Source organism: Ananas comosus, linkage group 17 (assembly GCF_001540865.1).
Source record: "Ananas comosus cultivar F153 linkage group 17, ASM154086v1, whole genome shotgun sequence".
NCBI classification, from domain to species: domain Eukaryota; kingdom Viridiplantae; phylum Streptophyta; class Magnoliopsida; order Poales; family Bromeliaceae; genus Ananas; species Ananas comosus.
The window spans coordinates 4,579,130-4,602,305 of NC_033637.1; the positions used below are offsets into that span (position 1 = coordinate 4,579,130).

The 23,176-nt window shown below is 35.2% G+C and overlaps 2 protein-coding genes and 1 pseudogene across 7 annotated transcripts; 1 reads left to right on the forward strand and 2 right to left on the reverse strand.

The window, feature by feature from the left end:
• LOC109723372 lies at nt 2,761-7,755 on the reverse strand (annotated as a pseudogene).
• LOC109723069 (recQ-mediated genome instability protein 1) lies at nt 8,560-18,564 on the forward strand. 6 transcript variants are annotated; one of them, XM_020251283.1, is made up of 12 exons: nt 8,560-9,209; nt 9,869-10,039; nt 12,633-12,778; nt 13,184-13,314; nt 13,457-13,851; nt 14,353-14,463; nt 14,649-14,777; nt 15,390-15,648; nt 16,023-16,154; nt 16,578-16,870; nt 16,991-17,376; nt 17,887-18,564. In XM_020251283.1, exons 1-8 carry the CDS (start codon nt 8,682-8,684, stop codon nt 15,558-15,560), a joined length of 1,782 nt encoding a protein of 593 aa, XP_020106872.1. In that variant the 5' UTR covers nt 8,560-8,681; the 3' UTR covers nt 15,561-15,648; nt 16,023-16,154; nt 16,578-16,870; nt 16,991-17,376; nt 17,887-18,564. The 6 variants fall into 6 exon arrangements, with proteins under 6 accessions (XP_020106872.1, XP_020106873.1, XP_020106868.1 ...); XM_020251284.1 differs by having other exon boundaries at nt 17,319-17,376; XM_020251279.1 differs by having other exon boundaries at nt 16,991-18,564.
• LOC109723071 (11-beta-hydroxysteroid dehydrogenase 1B-like) lies at nt 16,277-22,713 on the reverse strand. The gene is made up of 6 exons (XM_020251285.1): nt 22,470-22,713; nt 18,052-18,244; nt 17,871-17,956; nt 17,296-17,427; nt 17,036-17,200; nt 16,277-16,836 (listed from the first exon to the last, which is right to left on the reverse strand). The coding sequence occupies exons 1-6, from the start codon at nt 22,653-22,655 to the stop codon at nt 16,549-16,551; spliced, it is 1,050 nt and encodes a 349-aa protein (XP_020106874.1). The 5' UTR covers nt 22,656-22,713; the 3' UTR covers nt 16,277-16,548.

Genomic DNA, 23,176 nt, shown 5'->3' on the forward strand with positions numbered 1-23,176 from the left:
GGTAATGTTTTTTTTTTAGACTAAGTATATATAAAACTTTAGAGAGGCATGTGTCTAGTTCTTCCCTTCTCCGAGTAAAATATGTCGCTATATTCCTGCTAGGTTTAAGAAATAAAAACGGATGACACTAAAAAAGTAGTTGGCAATATGTGCGGACCCATATAACGGATGGCACTAAAAAAGTAGGGTTAGATTAAGGGTTTTTTCACTTCTCAATTTTCTTTTTTAATCGTTTAATTCGTACTACAGGAGAAATCAGTGGACGACGCAGCCACCCCCGCCAAGCTGGAGAAATCGGAGGCGAAATCAGTAGACGACGCAGCCGCCCCCGCCCAGCTGGAGAAATCGGAGATCGAAAAGGTGGACAAATCGGAGACGTGGTATTACTGTTAGATGGGCACTAAATTTGAATCACCTGAATTTCACTGAGAAATATTGACTGCTTTAGCTTTTATCTGCAAATAGAAGTTATCAATAGATGAACTGCGAAAAAGAAACTGCTAATATTTCTTTGCTCCATTTTGCAGTATTTCTAGCCTCGTTTATTGCATGCACATAGAATAAAGCTCTGGTACCTGCTCATTCACTTTCTTTTGATTTTTCTTTTTTTTTCACCATTGTTGGAAACTATTAGTTTGTTGCAACACAACAGGACAAAGAGAATAGCATGTTCTATATGTTAATTCCTGCTTATTTGAGATTGTTTATTCCAATCACCCTAACTTGCAAAATATATATATATATATATATATATATATATATATATATATATATACACGGACAAAAAAATATGCTTTTGCTGTAACTTCATGCAAGTTCTCTCTTGGAGTCTTGGGTCATCCAAATTTACTATATACAGCAAACACCATGGTTTCTGGCAATTGGATAAGTTTGTTTTTTTGCAGTTGGACAAGTTCCAACTCTTATGCTTTATCAAATATAGCGCCTTTTTTTCTTCATTTAGATGACATGTAATCAAGGGTTCCTAGCTAAAATAACATGCAACATTTGAGAATTAAAGCGTAAATATGTTGTCAAATTTAAGGGTTTTTAGTTGCAAAAATTCTCAATTCCATACAATCAACTCGGAAGGACGATTACTGCAGATCCAACGGTTGATATTAATCACTTTGCACAGTAGGTTATAAACTCACCCTCTTTTATTTTTTTCACCTACTACTACACCCACAGCTGTCGCCTTCTCTCTCTCTCGCTCTCTCGGTCTCTGCGCCATCTCTCTCTCTCGCACTGTTCGGCACACCTCTCGCACTGTTTCTCGCTCTGTCCCGCACACCTCTCGCCACTCTCTCCCTCACAGGTCTTGCCATCTCTGAGTTTCTTCCTCTCGCTCTCATCTCTCTCTCTCTCTCTCGCTCGGTCGCCCGCTCGCAGATCACTCCATCGGGCAGTGTTCGGCAGTGAAGGCGGTCAGTAGAAGCTCGTGTCCGAAGCCGTCTCGAAGGTGTCTCTCGCCCTCACCTCTCTCCATTGGTAGGAGGTCGCCTCTCAACTGCTCTATTGTCCATCCCAGTACCTGTGACACATTCCTTCAGTCGTGGGCGTCCGAAATTGAAAACGATTTTGGAGCTAATTCGGCCACAACCGAACAGAGGATTCAACTCAAACAGGGGATATTTTTGAATTTCTATAATCTTTTATTTCTAATTTAAAATTTAATATAAAATTTATATTTTGAGGGTTTAGGGTTGCAGCTTGGGTTTGTCTTTGCGTGCTCCGGATTTCGTCACCGACTAGCTGATTCATTTTATTTAGGGTTTACTCTGCCGGTATATTATATTCATTTTATTTAGGGTTTACTTTATTTAGCATATATGATACTTTGATCTTGGAAATGATTTAAAAATTGAATTCAACCAGCCGGTTCAGCCAGTTTGATCCTGGCCCAGTTTATAAAGCGGTTCGATTTAATCCTTAAATTGGATATGTCAAAAAACTATTTTAACCCGTGCGAGCCCGTGATTCAATCATCGAAATGCTAAACCAATCCGATTTTAATCAAATCGACCAATTTTATTTTATCAAGCCTTATTAAAATCCAACATCTTAAAATTCAACTTAGCTAGTTTTATTTTATTTTAACATAAATTAATCTTACAAAATATAGAACTTCAAAACTTATATATACTTAATTTAATCTAAAAATTAGCACTTTATAATTAAATATAATACTAAAATAATAAATAAATATATTTTTTAGGAAAAACTTCAAAAAAACTCTATGTCGTTTCACACTTTCTTACTTTAGTACTCTGTGGTTTAAAGTGTATCAATTTGTCCACATATAGTTTCATTTTTTCTCTTTTTAGTATCAATTTTATTATTATTATTATTTTTAATCAGCGACAAAGTTAAAATTAAAAAGTACTAAAGCAAATATTTAATAAATCTATGTGGGTATCTAAAATTTTTTGTATATAATTTAACAAAATATTAAAAAAAAACTGCCGAAAAGATAAAAACAAACCATAGAGGGGCAAATTTATACACTTTAAACCACATGGTACTAAAGTGAGAAAGTACGAAACCACATGAAGGTTTTTAAAAATTTTCTCTATTTTTTATATAATAAAATTAAAAATAATAATTAAATATTTATGATGTCGTACTGGCATCATTGGTTCAACCAATGGTTGATGATTGACCCACCGGTTGAATCAGTTATCTTTGATCCAGCAATATTTTTGGATTGCTTTTTAAAACATTGGATCTTAATGGACTAGTCCCTTGCATCAAATAATATCACTCAACAACCTTCTCCAACTTTATTTATAAAAAAAAAAAAAAGATTAACAAGGAGTTCACAATGTAACTTACAAGCATATGAAGCAAGCCAACCAACAAGTGACTGACTCATACATAAGGCACACAATGTTATGTTATGAAAAACAGAAATAACAAGGGGGACAAACAGATTTTCCTTATTGCAAGAAATTGCATTTATATTACAATTACACGAATGATCCTACGCCGGACTCGAACTAAAAACATAATCACTACGCACCTTAATTGCTTGCATTAGCTTTTCCGAGCTTCTGAACTAGTGTTAATCCGATTTGAGCAAGTGTGAACCATAAGAACTGGGAGAAACAATTTCTAAACTGTTTTGGTTTTTTTTGCCCCTTCTTTTTTCCATTTTCTGCCTCTCACGACTGCGAAGAAACTTCTGATCTCTGATCACCATCAGTTGTCTGCTGGATTTGCGCTGCGTACTGTAGGTTCCAGAGGACCTCTTCAATGGAAGGGCGGATAGAAGAGTCGGGCAACAGGCATTTAGTCGTTATAGAGATTACGACCGACAGAGATTCTTGGGAGGAAGTCCCAACGACAACTGAATCAAGAACACGATTTCTCTCTTGTTGGCTGCAAATTGGCGTAGTCTGCAGATTAAGTTATGTAAGTAATTATATTATTGGTCCAAAAGGCCAAAACCATAAGTAAATAGATATTGAAGAATATCACAAAACACGAGAAAATTCGATGCACTTAACCACAAGATGCTCCATATGATTCTATTCTTGGATAAATATATAAAATGAAAGAACGCATACCAATTCATTCACAATATAAGCTTCGCCTTTTTCAAAATACGATGGTCCAGCGAGCACTTCGAGTAAGATGCAACCAAAAGAATAAACATCATCCTCCGAATTTATTATTTCCCTGAAAAGTCGAGAATAAGGCATCAAGGTACTCTGGGACTTATAGCTGATAGCATAATAATGTATTAAAATAACAGTGCTGTAACAGCCCACTCTATGTATGTTCGATGCTTCAGGTTAAAGTGATTAGGGGGGCTTATGTAAGTTGAGATGTTGACATGTTGTCGCAGTAACGCGACGTGAATATTCACATTTGCAAGCCATATTATGAAAAGTGTCTTGTGGAGAGAAATCTATCTTAGATATCCTGGTTCACTTATATCTAGTATGGGAATGCATTGCTCAAACACAACTAATAATTAGCGCTATAGAAACTCACGGAGTTGAATATTTGTCTTGGATGGATTTCTGACCTTCTACCCTTGCCTGGAGACCAAATGGCAATGTCTCATAAGAACGCGAAATTTGAATAATCAAGTACTATGAAATGATGAAGCTTCATCAGAGCTAATTGCTGCTGAGAGAAATCTAATTGTGTGGAATTATACAAGCCTCATTCCTGTATATTTCTTCAGTAATTATGGACAACCCATAGTCGCTTAATTTTGCTATAGAGTGCTCATCAAACAAAATGCTATTTGTTTTTAGCTGATTGTTTGACGAACCAGGAATTATCCCTGTATGTAGAAAATGAACTGCCTTTGCAATTCCAATCAAGACCTGCAACCTATCTGGCCATTTTAGAGCTCTCTCTGGATTGCTACCTGTAAGAAAATGCAGGAAGAAGTACCAAAATCATGAATAATTAAACAAATCAAGTATTGAAAATTAGATAGCGGGTGAAGAAGCTTCTTTTCATACCAGAAAGATAAGCGCGAAGATTTCCTTCGGGTACATATTCATAAACAAGGAAGACCCGGCTCATATTTGAATCATCTATTGAGCTTTCAATGCAGTGTCCCAAGAGACAAACCAAATTTGGGTGGCGAAGTTTGGCAAGGAGTTCTAATCGAAGCTTCAGATTTCTTATTGAGTACCTCTTGAACAGTTGCAAGCATCTTATAGCAACAAAGCTTCCATTCTCCAATCTTCCCTTGTAGAGCTGAAAAGAAATTTAAGATAATTTTTTCTGCATTCATGCCATATTAAAAATAGCCACTTTGAACTTGAACGAACGATACAGTAGCTGTGTCATGAAAACTTAACCAGACTTCGAGTTTAAACTTTTCATTCCCATTCCTTGATACTAATTTTCAGGTGAGTTATCTGATAAAATTTGATTTTAAATAGGAAAATTCATCAAAGGTATTGACAAATAAACACCTCTTCTCATGTTAACAAGAAAATATCTGAAAAAGATTTGAGAAGCTTAGTGATAACAACCTTTCCAACTGATCCCTGCCTATATAAGCAGAATGTTCAAAATTCTTCGTTGCTTCTTTCAACTCTTCCACAGAAAACACGCGATATGTAGGCAATATTTGTTTCCCCAGCTTCGCAGCTTGAGAAATATACCCTGAACAGCAAACAAGAAAGAAAAATCTAGATTAAAGATACAAAAAAAACAAAGGTAGTACTTGTGATACTATTGTCATATATCTATGAGTGCAGGAGTCCTCTAAAATAGCACAGAGGAAAAACTGCAGAATCTAATTCAAGGTAAGTAAGTTACGCTGGTAACATTTAAGTAAATTAGCAAAGAGGAATAAAAGGGAAAAAAACGAACACTTTTTATTATGACAGAAGATTTTTTAAAAAAAATGTAGTTAAATTATCTCAAGCTTTCATGAAGCTTCGTCTTTAAGTTGCACTGCTACATGACTACTAACAATAAGATTATGCCAAGTCTTCTTTAAAGTTATATAAGCAAAGGAGAAAATTTTTGGGTATCTGATTAGTTCAGTAACGCTATTTTCACAACAGGGAATCCTAATAATTGCATGTTTCTTCATACATACTCTGCCATCTCTCCAATAATTGACCGAAGTCCATAATACAGAGATGCCACAACTAATAATATAGTAAAGCAAGTTGAATCTCGATGGGAATTTGAGGTAAGGAAGTTGACTATGAATGAAATGGATTATGAAAAAGAAAGAACTCTACTTGCATTTGCAAGAAGCTCAGAGGAGAGACCAGTTGCTGAATTATCCGGCATCTGCTTTAGCAATAAGTGCTGTTCCGATATTGCTTTTTGGCATCCTCTTCTGCACAGAATCAAAGACACAAGCAAAAGCGAAAGAACGAGGAAGGTGATTCCTCCAATAACTGCGCCCAGCACCCCAATTCCCTTGCTCTTAGACTCTCCCCTCGTCCTACGGCTCTCTTGACAATACTTAGCTTCATGCTGGTGTTGGGGGTCGATGGATAAACAATTCCTGCTGAACTTAACAACCCTCTTGTTCGAATTCAAGGTCAAGCAATCAGGTAAATCACCAATAAATCTATTGGTTGATAAATCAACATATCCAAGTTGACTGCTGCAAATCATACTTTTCGGAAGCAACCCAGTAAGCATATTAGATGCCATGTTCAAATAACTGACATTGGGCAGAGAAAAGAGACCTTCAGGTGGGGTTCCCACGAGAAGGTTAAATGATAGGTCGAGGTGTTGAAGCCGAGCCAACTCAGTGAACTGCTGGGGAATCTCGCCAGTGAATGAGTTTTTGCTTAATAAAACAGTCACCACCCCTTTAGGCAAAGCAGGTAATTCCGAATCTAACACATTGTCTCTCAAATCCAACATTTCAAGGCTATTTAGATAGCTGAGGTTTGGAACTTTACCAGAAATGTTATTATCCGAGAGGGCAAATTCTGTGAGAGTGGAAATTTTGGAGATTGATGGTGGTAAAGACCCCTTTAACCGATTGCTCTGCAGTTGCAAGACAGTGAGATTGGAGAGTGAACTAAACCAATTGGGTACGGTATCGTTAAGGTAATTCCCATCCAGCCTTATTGTTTGAAGCTTCGTCATAGCAGATATCTTCGGAGGAATTGAACCATAAAGGAAATTGGAGCTCAAATCGAGCACTTCGAGTGAATAGAGCCGGTGAATTTTGTCAGGAATAGGACCCCATATCCCCAAAGAAACGAAGATAACTACTCTCAAAGTAGTCAATCTTGATAGAGTTGTAACAAAGGAATCGGCAGAAAAGGATTCCGAGAGAGAGTAATTGGCATCTGAGTAACCCACAAATTTGCTCGGTTTGGGAAGCTTATCACCGACAATTTTGAGCTCAGTGACGAAATTTCCCTGGCAAATAACACTAAGAGCTGACGACGATTTCGTGGTGCAGAGATTCTCGGTGTTATCCCAAGTTTCTAACTGCTTGGGGTACTCTAACTGTCTCCTTAGCTGCTAAAGCAGTTTGGTGTGTGAGGATTGTATTTGCTCGCTATTCAGACTCCAGATTGTCCCGCGGTGGTGAAGGACGATGAGCCCTCCGTATAGAAGCTCATCTCAGGGAACGCCTTCCGCCCGCCGAGCTAGCCTCTCCTGCTCTGCGTGCTCGTCGGAGAGGGTGGAGACGGCAGAGGGGAGGCGGTGGAAGCGGGAGAGGAGAACGGCTGAGATTTTGGGGGCTGGGAGGGGAGAAGAAAATGGAAGAGAGGGCACAACGAGTTGTGCGGAGAAAGCGAGGAGGCAAGATGGTAGAGCGCGTCGAACAGGGAATTTTTTTACGCTGCTCTGATCTCTTTTTTATTTTTCCCTAATATTACGCTGGAAACTCCACATTACACAGTAAATATTTTACTCTGCTGGGTTGTCCAAATGGGCCAGTTAAAAAAAAAAACAGAACATTCTAGAAAACAGAGTAACTTAGTCCATTGCAGAGTATTGGGTGTTTCCCAAACAGGCCCTCAATCCTTAATTAATTAGAAAGCGTTATTTTTGGTGAATTTTATTTAATTTCATAAAATTTAAAATTTAAAAAAAATCTCAAAAAATAAAAAATTTAAAAAGCATTAAAAATTTCTCAAAAATTCTAAGAGCAATTTCAGAGAATTTGCAACACATGGTGTAATATTTCTTTCCCACCAACTTATCTTTTTATTCACTAAAGAAAAGTTATCTACTTTCTTATTTAGCAAGTTAAAACAAACTTGAATGGTGAGCTCTCAAACGACATCTCATTCCGAAGTCTTAATCCATTGCTACATGTTAATTTTAAGGGTTATAATTTATTTAAGGGTTATAATTTATTTTTCTCTCTTGTGAATAACTTTTTAAAAAAATTTAGTATGAAAAAATACTCAACGAATTATTAGATGAAGACAAAATTAACACAAAGCAGCGAATTAGTGGCAATCCAATGAAGTATTGTTGGAGAATTTCCCTCTTATTAATTAAGTTTTATCCACCGGCACCTAGCTATTTGGGAAAAGAGCAATGCTATGTATACACCCCAATCAAAGTGTATATTTTACATTTCACCCGGTACCCATCTAATGAGTGGGATGATTTTACTAGTCACTTGATGTGACTAGCGATTCGCTCCCACTCATTAGATGGGTGGGTTATAACTTGTACATCCTGATTGGGGTGTATAAGTAGCATTTTCTTTGGAAAAAGGTGATAATATCTTGTTTGCGCATCAAAATTTGGTATACATGTGATTTACTTCTAGTTTCAAAATTGTCCTTGACTTTTGTCCTATTTGCTCATGTAACAGTATCTATCTCTTCCCAATCTACTTAGTACTTACTTCTGCCCTTTATGGTTTATATTGGGAAATTTAGATTTTAGAGTAATAGATAGATTTAAAATATTGGTATATTTGAAAGAAAAATATTGGACAGGGATATACGAGATATGAGAAGTTATCCTTTAAAATTCATAGTAACTTAGATAAAGACATAATATTAGTTGATTAAACATCTACTTTTAAATTTTATTAAAACACCATATATCTCAGAATTCAAAATTAATTTTGTACTACATTGCATTTGAATGGAGAATTCAAATTCGACAAATTTGTATTCCGAATAAATTGGAGTTTTATTTCTCCGTTTAGGAGCGCATATCGGCCCTTTGGCGTTCGAGGGAAAACCCAAAAGAGAATGAGGCGAAGAATGCTTCGGATAGTGAGCTCCTCCGACGAGGATAACGACGACGACGAACTCCCCCGAACCCTGGCCCTCCAAAACCCTAACCCTAACCCTAACCCTAGCACTACTCCTGCCTCGAACCCCCCTTCTCCTCCTCTCGAGATCTCCGACGACGACGACGACTTCGTCGACGTCCCCGACGACCTCTCCCCGCCCTCTCCTCCGCCTCCTCCTCCGGTCTCCGGCGCTACCCCGCTGGAGAGAGGCGGAAGCGGAGGCGGTGGCGGCGGCCCCGTGCGCTCGATCGAGGAGTTCCTCGGGAGGCTCGGCCTCCGGCTCCTGCGGGAGTGGCTGGAGTCGTGCGTCGCCGCCCTGGCGGGGCCCGGCTCCGGCTTCGAGGCCATGGACGTCGCCGCTAGGGCGAGGAGTTGCTTCGAGCAGTTCCTCTTTGCCGATATGAATTTATGCGGTGGCGGTGTGCTCCCGGAGAATGTTTGCGGCATGCACAAAGCCGAGCTCGAGGGGCCTTTCGTGCTCCAGGTGAGTCAATCTGAGCTCGATTTCGTGTGAATTGTTTAGCTGTTGATTAGCTCTTGGTGGACCATCTTATTATCATTTAGTTTCGGATTATCAAACAAAGGAGTCCACTTTCATGTAGTTTTGGATTATCTAACAAAGGAGTCCATTTGAAATTATGATGCTGATAACTTTATAGAGGAAGTAAAATAAAGGGGGAGGGAGAGGGGAATGATGCTCATTTATGAAAAAAAGAAACACGACTGCTGCAGGGACAAAGTTTGAATGTATTGGAGTTTTGTGATGATGCTTTTTATAATTAAACCTTTGGAAGGACAAAGCAATAATTTGATGTCTTTACGAGAATGTTTATGCACTGAACCCTAGTTTAAATTCATCTGAGACTTTAGAGTTATTACATTGTTTATTATTATTTGCGATTTGCCTCTAGTCGCGAATGACGTACATAGTTAATAACTGTAAGGTTTATTACAGTTATACATACAATGTTTTTATGCCAATAGATAAATGCCTTATTCGATCTGTAGTTAATTATACTTCTATTTGTTTTCCTTTTGGAACAATGTATATAGTCTTTCTTGTTGTTTCGTTTATCTAATGCCTCCGTGCCAAGATGCTCCTAATGTAAGTTTTTCACATACTAACAAGCGCTATTTCTTTAGGTTGATGAAATTGTCAACATCTCTGCTTCTATTAGAGAAAGGTATCAGGATGCACCTGCTGGGTCGAAGAGGTGCCTGAAATTATCAATGACTGATGGCGTTCAGCGTGTATTCGGCATGGAGTACAGACCCATAAAGGATTTACAGGTTCTCGCTCCTGCAGGTCTCAAGGTTAGCTTTGAGTTCTTTTAGCATATTAATATTGTAATTTTTTTTTGGAGACCTATATTAGTTGCTCTTTGGCTGATCATAGACATCCACAATAGAACCAATTTATCAGTATAGTCTGTTAATTTATGATTTTATCTAGTGTATTTAGTTGGAATTAGGAGTGGTGCTCCTTATTTTCATTGGTTTAGATGGTTTAGACTGCATAACAAATAAAACATGTTTCTCCTTCAACTAATTATGTTGCTAGGTTTAATGAGATGCCCTCTCTCGAATGTATCACGTGTCATTTGCTGCAGATTCTCTTGCTTTCTATGTCTTTTGGGATCATACACAAATGACTAGAATGTTAATTTGTTCTTCAATAATTGGTTGTTGATAAGATAGCCTAACTGTTTTGACCACTTGCTTCTTCATATTTATTGTTTAAGGACCTGCATGATGCAGTAGGTATAAAATAGTTTAGTAATAAAATTTTGTTACTTTTTCTGTATTTTTATAAAATTTTATTAGTCTGATTATTAATTAATTTAATTTAAATATAAATAATTTAATAATTTAGTTAATGTAAATAAAAATAAATTAAACCGGTATATGTGCATATAAATTATTATAAGAGTGTATTGGTAATTAACCTATTAATAATGATATATGTGTGAGTAAATGACTAGTAATATGGGTATTAATTGATTAAAATAATTAGACCACGATGTATGTATGAAGAAAAATTTTATAGAGATTCATCAATAATAAGATATTTTTTTATAGAGATTCATCAATAATAAGATAATTTTATAAGACTGTAAATATTAAAAAAAGAAGTAATATAATTGAAGTAATTTAAATAAAGTTGACTACAATTAGAATAAGATAGCGTGTAAGAGAAATATAAGAGCTATTATTAATTAAAATAAAGGCATATGTGAAAAATAACTAGAGAAAAAAGCAACTAAAATAATTTAAATAAGTTAATAAAATGATGTGATGATGGTATACTATAGAAGAAATTGTTCCGTGCACTGGGTGTATAAGTACATCTTATACACCGCATTCCTAAAACCTCATTATAGAAATTTAAATCCTGTAAATTTTATATTTTTATTTGGTGTAGATTGCATTTATCGGACTAGATTTTGATTTATAATACCAAGTGTGTAAGTACATCTCATACAATGTATTTGTAAATCTCATTATAGGAATTTAAATTCTGTAATTTTTTTATACTTAGGTTTTTTATATGCTGTAGATTGCATCTATCGAATTAGATTTTGATTTTACAATATTAATCATTAAAAAATAGATGTCATACATTTAGACCAGGTGCCGGCAATGTTTTCTCAGAGTGGAGGAGGGTTGGGGAGACGTGTCGCCTTCGCCTTGTGCTCCCCTTGTCACTCCTGTTATGTTAGCCTCCATTTGGTTACTTTGGGGTTAGGGGGGGTGGGGGCGGGTAACCCCAAACAAAAAATTTTGGGGGTGGGCACCCCACCCCAGGAATAGGGGTGGGATTAAGTTAATCCCACCCCTATTTAATTAATATAAATATAAATTTTAATTTTAAAATTTAAAATTTTTTAAAAATTATATATTTAAATTTTAAAATTAATATTTATTTTTAAAAATTTAAAATTTAAAATTTAAAATTATTATTTTTAATTATTTAAATTTTAAATTTGATATTTTATATTTGTAACTTTAAATTTTTTAATTTAAGATTTAAAAATATAGATTTTAATTTTAAATTTTAAATTTTAAATTATTATTTTTAATTATTTAAATTTTAAATTTAAATTCAAATATAAAAATTGAGGCAAAATTATTATTTTCTATTTATAATAACCTACTATCCTTCTTATCCCACCTACTTCAACTAAACACTATTTTACTTATATCTGGACTAAACCCAATTCTCAACCAAACAGAAAATTACTCTAATCCCACCTTAACCCTGAATTTAACCTCATTCTTGGAATAACTAGTTTTTACTTAACCCCGAACCAAACGAAGCCTTACAGAATAGATGTTGGCTGTACTTTGCTGGTTGGTTTTATCTTTAATCACAAGACATGCACCGGCCATTTGTCTTATTGCAGTAAGCTTTAGCAATGAATGAGTTTTTTTCGCTAGTTTTCTGCCTCTTTCCCTTCTATTTATTTGTGTTTTTTTTGTGACAATCACATCTCTACGGATGGTAATACAGGACGTCTTCCTCTCTCTCTTACAATGGGGCCCCTTTACGTCCATTAGTTTTTGACCTTAAATCATCCTTTCTATTTAAGTCGATCCTAAGCAAGGCTACTTAGAAGCAGCATAAATGGTAGTTGAAACATGAAACCTGGATTCCACTAATAGTTCAGGGAAAGTCAAGTATAAAGGTCTCTAGGCTTAGCTGCGTGGGTTTAAATGTAACTTATACTAATTTGCATGTCTTTTAGCTTGGATTATTTTCTATTTCTTATTAGATTATTATTTATTTGCATTCTTTAAATATTCCACAATTCTGTAAACTTTGAGATTGTTCAGATTTCTTTTAATTGCGGAAGTTACGTATTGAAATAGCCATTGTGCGGGGACTCTTTTATTGTTAACATTGTAGGTAGTTATCAGAAATGTACATGTAAGACGAGGACTTTTGATGCTAGTCCCTGAAGTTCTGGAGGTTCTTGGTGGGGTGGTTGATGATCTGGATGCAGCGCGTCGGAGACTTGTTGAAGAAGTAAATAAACCACCTCGAGGCAAACGGTAGTTGCACCACTAATTGCGTTTCATACTTGCAACTATTGTTCAAATTTGAAATTCTTTTGATTTGTGAAATAGCATGTCCTTGTTTGACAATTTGACATAAATTTTGTGGAATATAAAATCTCGTTTGGAGAAGTGAAATTGTTTGACCGTGGGTTGTCTGAATAACGGTTTCTCTTTCTATATGTTTACATGCAAATGTGATTTTTAGTGAATACTTGTAACCGTGTAGACATGAAAAATAAGGTGTTCATATCCTAGTAAAACTGAATTTGCCCTGCATGAGGCCCTACAAGGTTTAAGAAACTTAAGTCAATGCCGATTTTGTGGAATTTTTGTAGTTTTCTTCGGTTTTAGCTGTTGTATTTTCTTGTATAGTCTCAACTTCTCTCACTACTGATACAGGAAGCAAGTTGTACTTCCGCTGTCTAAAAGAGCTTCTCTTGCTGCTTGGCCATCTACTGCCACGAATAATGGAGCACAAGAAAATGCTGTAGTTACAGAAAACAGACATGATCCTCAACCTACAGGGCAAGGTAATATCCACTTAACCATTCATTCTGCTACTGTATTATTCACACTTCTCTTGTGCTCTATGTATTTGCAAATCAGCTGCTCTATTTGCATGCCAGTGATTGCAATCTAATATTTGTATAAATCTCGTGCATTTGGTAATAGCTACTATTCATATCACCGAGCAATTGGCTGAAGGGACCATTATTCAACAACCTGTCGACACTCCGGTTGGAGAAAACAATACAGAAGCAGAACATACCATTCAGGATAATGAAACTATGATCACAGAGGACTCTGCTGCTCCTTATGTTGAAGGAAACAATGCTGAGCCTCAATCTACGAGCAGCAGACAATATACTGAACCTGATTTTACTGGTCCTGTTACCTCTGGTGGTGAGGTTACCCCTGATTCGGATATGGAGGACGCGGTTGACGATGTGGAGCATCCACTCATTCTAAGCGGTGACAAAGAAATTCCTTTCACATATCTCGCCTGCTTGTTGGCTAAATGGACAGTACAGAAGGATAGGGAATCCTATATTCAAGGAAATATAAAGGTTCATTTTTCATTTTATACTTTCCTGAATGCAGCAACCTTTTTGAAGCATAATAATTATCAGCAATTTGAGTTTTCATTGTTTATCTATGTACTTATTATTCATGCTTTTTATGTACTTAAACATCCGAAACATTTAGATCTACATGTTTGTCATTGTTTATCTTATGATTAGTTTAGCATCACTGTAATCTTCTATAGTCTGTTGGTGGCTTTGGACTTCAGTTATTACTAATCATCATTTAATTATCAGATCGTGTTATTTGAATCGCCGATTCTTCTATTGCATTGAATAGATACTACATGATATGTTTTTGTTCTTCTATACAGCGTGTACTCTTAATATGCCTAAAAATAGGTATGTTTCGTAGAATGTGTTTTGGTATATCTTATTTTTACCCCTGGTTATTGAGCAGCAATCTACTTTTGTTTCAAGTAATCACTTTGAATATTTCTATCACAACAAGCATATAAATGCTGATAATAATAAACTTATTTGCAGTGCTTTTTGACTGGTGTCAAGGGATTCCAATTCAAAAACCGCAGTAAATTTGAACTCCATGTTTATGTTGATGATGGCAGTCTGATTTCTGAGGTCCTCATTGATCACAGCGTAAGTCCACAACTCCACAAATCTTTGGTTCTCTTATCAATTTTCTTTTATCTCACACTATATTACATTATATACTTAATTTTGTATATTAATCTATTTTACATGTTTACACATTGGTTTCTGGACATATGTGAAAAGTTTGGATGGCTAGTTGTCTTATTGGATGATTTCTATTCATTCTAAAGGTTGTACAGAAGGGTATAGGCCATTCTCCTGAGGAGGTCACTGCTGCTCTTTCTTCCTCAGAAAAAAAGATAGCAGCAGATATGAGGGAAACACTGAAAAGATTTCAGCTTTTCTTGGCTAAATTTGAGGTAACTAACAATCTTGCACTTGTTTATAGACCCATGTTGTCTAGCTAGAGTACTTTCCTAGGGTCACTTCCTATCCAAATTAAGTGTTAGAATACTTGAGTTTAAGATCCCTACTATTAGATATGGTTCAGACTATTGTTTATATCCCTATGCTTTTATTGTGGTTCTGCAATATGCTTTTCTAGTGAAACAAGCAGACAATCTGGACACCACAAGATGAACTAATCTGGATCGTTTAAATTGTTAGTTAAACATTAAACAAACTTCATATTAACTGTTGATATTGCACATTCTGAGGCTGGCTTACTGTTAGAGAGGGGAGTTCTCAAAACTATGTTTTGTTCTTTAGACATCTTAATGATTCATTCCAGTTTATGTTTATGTTTTCAATATGAATGGCTTTTTTTTGTTTTTGGAATAGTAATGTGAAGATTCAAATACTATTGAGAATTATCTCAATTCTCTGTGTGTGTGTGTGTGTGTGTGTCTGCACGCATGCATCTGATGCCAAAAAGAACCATTTAATTATCAGTATCCGTGCAGACCTTCCACACTTTTTTCTATTATGCCAATGTGAGCTAATGTACAGATTATTATAAACCTTGATTATAGGGTACAATGCTTGTGGAGATCAATGGAAGCTCTCCTCTTCCTACTGTCCTTGAGATGAACCAAAGTTGTTCAACATCTGATGCATGGTTGCTTCTAAGAAGGCTGAAGATGTTCGCTGCCCTGCAAGATCCACGAAATAAAAAATCGGAACCTATCGATATTTCTCCATGATTTCGATTAAATTTTTGTTAGATCTATGCATGATAGTCTGATAAGTGGTGGTCTTAACTTGTAATTTGGGAGGCATATCCTTGACTTCGTAAGAACCTTTACTTATCTGCTCTGCTATCTAATCATTATTTTTTTATTTTTTATTTTTTGAATTTCATGCCAAAAAAGATCATTATCTGCATTAATTGACTAAGTTTGGAATAATTGATATGGTGTGTAGAATTATCAGTTGATCTAAATTTCACATATTATCAGTATAACAATTGCATTGAACTTAAGTCGTTCTATCAGAATTCCTCCGAGCTGCCAACTATAAGGTGATATTTCATACTGATGCACTTACATGAAGTTAGAGCCAACTCTGTTAAACATACAGATGATAAATTTAGTTTACCCATAAAAGAAAACATTTACCTTTCTTATTTCAACTTTGGCTGTTTGCCTTTTCTTGTTATGTGGCAGTGTGAATGACTGAAGAGCAAAGATTGCCATGTCTCTAGCGGGTGGCATGCTGGTGTTGCACCAGCATTACTTGGCACACCTTGACAGTGACTTTTTATCTGACTGCTGGTGTTGCACCAGCATGCCAACTATGTGAGTGTTGTAGTGTAACGGCAATCTGGTTTACAAATCATTTTGTTAAGCTTTCTTATATATATGTATTATGATACATAAATCAAATGAGAATGTCCTTGCTGCACTGTAGCCAATTAATCTTCCAGTAATCTACTGTTCTATTACTTTGACATGTGATGCAGCATACAATGATCAAGCATATCCAGAATATTATACGACGTGTGATGAATCTACTGGGACTAACTATTTTCTTTTAACTCAAAGACAACAATGAAAATGTGATGTATATTTTATGACATGAACTAATAGGAAAACACCAATTATCATAAGTATTCATGACTCCTTGAGAAAGGAGGAAAAGAAAATTATTCATGCAATTTTTTTGATAGCATCTTTTGCTCTTGCACAGTCATTATTTATTCATCTCCGTCTTTATCTTAGGTGAGCGAATAGAAGCTGGATACAAGAACTTCTTGGCTCCTGTTGCCTCCAAGATTCGCTTACTGAGGCTGTTTCCCTCTTTTGTGACATAAAAGGCGATTGAGAACCAGTTGACGAGCTCAGGAGCCAGGCACATAAGCATGTGGAAAGGGCTGTACCACGACGGCCATGTCACATACTCTTCGCCTCTGCAGGCACTATCCACGGCAATCTTAGCCATCATTTCTGTGTGCCCGACGGGGAATGGCCCGATTTGGATCTGTCATTTTTTATCATAATCCAAGAGTTGATAGGTCAGTAAGCATGCTCAATTCTTTGAAGTATTTTGCTTTATGTTGGTAAAAATTTAACACTCTGGAGTTATGAATATTGAATTTTTAATGAACCATTTTTAAGTGATCTTTTGTTTGTAGCAATGTATAGACGGGAGTAGTCACACCAAGTTTTTAGCAACATACGTCTCTGGCCTCCTCGTTGACTCGTACTTCGCCCTCTTTTTGAAGTGCTTTGCCTTTGGTTAGCTCTGATTCAACATAGCCAGGAATTAATATGGTGATTTGAACCTGCTTTCCCAACTCAGACCTAAGGGTCTCATAGAACCTGATCTCAGCTGCCTTGCTTGCCTGAGGAAAAAAAAAATGGAACAACTGATCTCAGTAGCCAATTCAATAAGATGCAACATATGTTGTGCTAATATTTATGCCTCCTTTTCACCTACATTATAAAAGCTCATTCTTGCAGTTGGTACTCGCCCAGCCACTGATGTTGTAACAATGATTCTTCCACAACTAGCTTTCAGGTGAGGAAGGGCGTAGTAGGTCGGATACACAGATCCCCAAAAGTTCACATCCTGAATAGAACTAGCAACTTAAATGAATATTGCTATGGAATATTAGATTATTTCTATGTTTTTGGTTCGGCAAATTAAACTGTGGAGTGGATCTGAGGATTGGCGTTAGTAGAGAAAAAAAAACTGGGATAATTGATGTTATATATTCTTGATGTGAAGCATAAAGAGTAAATATTAGATGTATACAGAGAACAACAGTACAATCTGTCTAGTATGAAATATGAGGGTAATGGGAATCGCTATCAAAATGGGAAATATAATCTGGTTCCATGCAATTTTTGTTCATTTTAGTATCAACTAGATTTATTTCGTCTTTATAACAATTTAGCTCGATTATGTTAATTTGCATGCATTATCTGCCGCTATTCTTTGAAAATGCTAGATTTTTTTTTTTTTTTTTTTGGTATTATATACATCTCATTAGAAAGTATGTAATGTATTACCATCATTCTGGTGAAGGCGGTGATGTTAGTGATCTCATCGAAGGAACAGTTGGACCAAATTCCTGCATTGGCCACCAGATGATTCACTGCAGAAAAGAAAACCTTCACAATTTCAATTCCTATAGGCCTTATAACATCTTGAGAATTCAGAATTGTGTTAAGAGAAGAGCTGCATCGTCACGTTGGCCGAAGTGAGCGATGGTTTCGTTCACAATCCTTTTCGCCTCCTCGGAGCTGGAGATGTCCGCGGGGAGGGCAATGACATCCGGTGCGCCCAGGTCTCTAGCCGTCTTTGCGACTGCTCTGAGAGCCTGCTCCCTCCTCGCCACGAGAGACAAGGATGCCCCTCTTCTTGCATACTGGTAAGCCAGTTGCTGCAAAATCAATAGAATTTTATATTAGCAAAAGAAGATAGAACATGGTGCATGCTGAGGTAGCTTTCCTTTTTATGCGTTGCGGTAAATGTTATTATTCATTGTGTAGTGTTGTTGTTGATGGTAGTTAACCCCTAGTTGCAGCCCATGTATATGAAGTTTAATTTTGGACTAGGTGCAATAGTGGTTTCTTTTAGGATATTGGTCTCTGTGGTGCATCTACACAACTTAAGTGCCTTTTGATCTAAGATGCTGGAAAAATACCTAACAATGTAAGTGCTCTTTTTTCATTATTACTATTAGTATTATTATTTCTCAAAGGAGCATGACTAAATTTGTTTAAGCACCCCGTATAGAGCAATGCTTATTTTCAGACTAAGGTAGAACATAAACTAGAACATCAAGATCTATACCTTTTGGTGTTTTGCATCTTAAAAATAGGTAATATGAAATTTAAAAATTTAAGAGTTCAAAACCTATCTTTTCATTATGATTAATTTAATTATAACTCTTTTGACAAAGTCCAAGTTGTGATAGAACTTGATGATCTCTTTTTTCTTTTTCAATATTTTTTGCTAATCAATTGTAATGAATGCGTCATAGCTGATACCAGATGAGGTCAGGCAGAACGGTAACTTGCACTTCTAGCCCTTATTTTTTTGACTGTGACAAGTACATATAGTTTAATCTCCGGTTAAAATAATGTTTGGAAGTGTAACACTTAAGTCGCATAAGTTAGCTGGCTTTTTTGAAAAGTATGAAGTAAAAAATCTGAGTTAGTCAAACAAGTCATCAGGTATAAGAAGTGCTTGGACCTTTCAGTCTATTTATGTTGATGGACATTTCCCCAGAACTTCAAACTTCTACTTGCACAAGAATTTGACTACCATTTATTACTATTATTATTATTTCTAGTCTACTATCTCTCTCTATTGACTGGTTAAAACATTGTTGGCTCCTTGGAATTGGTCCCTTGTGAAATGGATAGATTTAAAAAAAAAAAAAAAAAAAAAATCAATCTTAAAATTAAAATCTAATTCGATAAGTATGTTTTATAAATATTTAGAAAGGATTGTGTATCAAAAATCTCGGGAGTTGTTTCTTTTTCTTTTTCATAAATCGATCAATGACCATTTATTCATTATTGATATTTTAGACTAATTATTGTGAATTGCATTTATTTGATTGGATTTTGACTTGGGGACACGGGTCATGAAACGGAAAAATTCTAGAATGCAACGGGTATATTAGTGACGTGGCGTAACAAACCAATCAAATTAATCCTTTTAAGAATATATGTCCCATCATGATTGTAAAAAAGTATTTTTATTGTACTTTTGTTTGAAAAGAAGGAATGTGATTGGCTTGTTATTGATGACGTGGTGCAAGTGTGACAGTGTAGAATTCCATGAAACGGGCATGGTGCATGAGGAGCACAGATACACCGGGTGCAGGCAATAGCTTGGGTTCTGATTCTGCGTGCTGCAAGTGGTCTTTGATGTGACCGTTGCGTGAGACGGCGTCTTCCTCGTGCATTGTCCCTCTACTCTCTTATTATTATTATTATATTATTATTTTGTTTTTAGTAAAACATGGATTTAACTTATCTCAATTATTTGATTTATTTTGACTTTTATTATCTAACTTTTAAATATTTTAATTTACCATTCAACCATTTAATATGCTTTAATGAGTTTGATCAAGCGAAAGAGTCATTAGATAATCGAATTAAATAATTTGAAAAGTTGTATGTATGCTAAAGTTAAATTTACTAAGGTTGGGTAACAGCTTGATGGAAAAGGCTATGTATATACTTCAAGTAAAGTTTGATTCAAATATTTCTAAATTATTTATAAGGGTACAACCATGTAGTTATTTATGGCTGGTCCTTTTATGAGGACATCTCAATTAAGTAAACTTATAATAATAATATATAATATAATAGACCATGTCAGAATTGAGGTGCACCAATTTATGGATTTAGGTGATCTACCCTTCCTATTTCTTTTATATGTTATTCATTCAATTCGTATTTGTGAATTTAAAACTTTAAATTCAAAAAAGGGTATAGGTTATTTTGGTTGATCCAAAAATGTCCTGTTAATTAATTTCTCATCTACTTTTTCGGTGGTGCGTGTTACTTTATTGGGTCATGTGGATTTGGCTATTTGAGTGGTCCAATTCTCTTCATACGCTTCACGTGATTGAGGCCACCAAAAACATTTATAGAGAGAAAGAAATTAAAGTCGAATTTGGTTTCCTTTTTTGGTTTAAAGATGTGAATTTAAAGTCTAGGGTAAGGGGTGCGAAAAAAAAAAAAGAAAAAAAAGCAAAAGGAGTTATAGAGGGGCCCTCAACTATGCAAGGGCTATTTTACATAGAGCACTCATTTTCACTTTTTGTTTTTATATATATTTTTGATTGACACATTTCTTAGGTTTTCATTCTTTGGATTTGAGATGTTTTTCTAAATTAACTTTTCATTAAAACTAATGGGCCATTAGCTAACAACCATTAATAGTTAAACTTTTTTATTATGTATAACAAATAAGATTTATCAGTTGTGTCTCACTATAAGGCACTTAGATTTGAGAATTTAACTTTTCTATTACATGTACACTTATATATAAAAGTACTTCGCTTTGAATTTCTTTTTTTCCGTATGCAACTTTTTGCCAACGTCGTACGTAATAGTACAATAATATAGAATTCAATTATTATTCTTTTAGGAGGTGGAAGGCTCTCGTCCTCTTAACTCAAGTTTGGATTGTAGGAATTTTGAATCGAAGAATGAAACTGTTGAAAATAATCTAGAATATTCAAATCGTTAAGAAACTAAATTTTAAAAATCGTTATCAAGTCTATCGAAAAGTTAAAAAATGAACGGTCAAAAAATAAATAAACTTATGAAAATAGATATTAAACTTTCTCAATTCATGATCAGAGTTATCAAATGTTATCTAAATAGAATAAAATATTTTTTATTAAAAATTTAAGTGGTTTTGATTGCTTTACACTGTTAAGCAAGCAAACGGCTCATATAGGTCATAAAAAAATTATTGATTTTGTGATTCTTTGATCACTACATGAATAATTTTTTAAATTTATAAAATTTAGTTTCTAAATATTTTAAATTCTATAGATCGATTTTAATGGTTCGATCATCGATTCGAAATTCTTATCATTTAAATGTTTTAAATCTACTTTTTTACACACACACACAAGTAATTTGTTTTTGATCTCCATGATATTTATTTAATATATTAATGTAGAAACTTAGACCCATTACTATTATGTGGTATATATAGTAGATTACTTAATAGCTTTAATTATCTACCGTGGTAATGAGATGGTTAACAATTAATAGGTAGTTTTTGCTGTTGAACCTACTCAACAACTAGTAGTTGAACCAAAAAAATCCACAATAATGTGAAGTTGAATTAGAATTTGGGCTTAAACATAATAACAACAAAATTTTCACATTTTGTGCATAAAGATGATTTGTCGCCCCGTCGCCATCGTCCAACTCCTGTGCCATCCTTAGTTTGAATGCAATTTGGTTTTCCGACAAGGCGAAAATTCGCCATGGATGAAAAAAAAAATGGAATGGGAAACTAAACCCTTCAAGGCCATAAAAGCAAAAAATATAACTTTAATATTTTTCGAATATGGCAAATCAACTTAAATTGTATTTGCTTTAGTACGTACGATATGATAAATGTAAGAACTACGTGTATTAGAGCTATCATATAGATGCCCTTTAAAGTACCTGGGAATTAAATGATGGGATGTATAACAACTGGAATAAAACTACAAATTTTGGTGTAACAAAAATTTGATTTAAGCTATGTCCTAATTTGTGTTTTCCTTGCTCAAAAATCTTATATATCTTATTCTCTCAACTGTCCCAACTAAAAGTAGATCATTTATAAGGACACATATAGTTTTTAGCTGGTCCAAGAAGCTGGTGAGCTATTCCACCTTATTGCTTCTACACAAAACGCAACCTTATTGATTCTAAATTCACATAGATGCAAATATAGCAAGACGCACCCAACACCACTAGAATTGCTACATAAAGAAGTTTGGTGCATTAATATAAACTTAAAAGAGAATCATTTTATCTTTTGCCAAAGAGAGGAGTATCGAACTTAGAGACGAGAATTTCACATAGTATCAGAGTACGAGGTTCCGAGAAATGGCGAAAATTAAATAAATAACTCACCTCTCCGATGCCCGACGACGCGCCGGTGATGAGAACCACCTTTCCCCTCAAATCCTCCTTCACAAAGGGCCTCAAAAAAACCCAGTAAAGCAACCTCAGAACAAGAGAGATTGGCAAGTAGATCAAGAGAACTAGGCCTATTGCAATATGCATCACAACACTTAGACACCAATTCAAGGAATCCATCTTTAGAGAGAGAGAGAGAGAGAGAGAGAGAGGGTGCGTTTTAGGTTGGGGGGATGAGGATTGAGGGAGAGAGGGGGAACATATATACAATGTGCAGTGAAGAAGTATGCTGTGGTCGGTCGTGATCTACTCAATAAACGTTAGTAGTCCTGATGAACCGAATAGTTAACTGATTATGTCCCAAATAATGCAAATAAACATTATATTTATACGTTATATTTAATAAGTATATATATATAGTATTATATATTATTATATATATTATATATATAAGAATTAGGCTGAGAATACTAATATAATCAACACTCTTTTTTGTATCAAATTTTTAACTCTTGGATTGAAAAGTTGTAGGCGTAGGATTGAATTTAGTCGTGTTAAGTGAGTGGTCCCCACTGGGTATATAGTATTTATCCAATGGTTAGAATAATAAAAAGGAGGTTGATCCAAAGTGCTGAAAACACTGGTGCAATATATGCGAATTTTGCTACTTAATAGTAGCCACGTTCAAACTCTAATAATTA

Coding starts and splice junctions, on each gene's coding strand:
- LOC109723071 (XM_020251285.1), bottom strand. CDS start 22,655: ATGGATTCCTTGAATTGGTGTCTAAGTGTTGTGATGCATATTGCAATA. Junction 17,957..18,051: donor CATCGCTCACTTCGGCCAAC/GTGACGATGCAG, acceptor TCTTTTCTGCAG/TGAATCATCTGGTGGCCAAT. Junction 17,201..17,295: donor CAAGAATGAGCTTTTATAAT/GTAGGTGAAAAG, acceptor TTTTTTCCTCAG/GCAAGCAAGGCAGCTGAGAT.
- LOC109723069 (XM_020251279.1), top strand. CDS start 8,682: ATGAGGCGAAGAATGCTTCGGATAGTGAGCTCCTCCGACGAGGATAAC. Junction 9,210..9,868: donor AGGGGCCTTTCGTGCTCCAG/GTGAGTCAATCT, acceptor CTATTTCTTTAG/GTTGATGAAATTGTCAACAT. Junction 10,040..12,632: donor TCGCTCCTGCAGGTCTCAAG/GTTAGCTTTGAG, acceptor TTAACATTGTAG/GTAGTTATCAGAAATGTACA.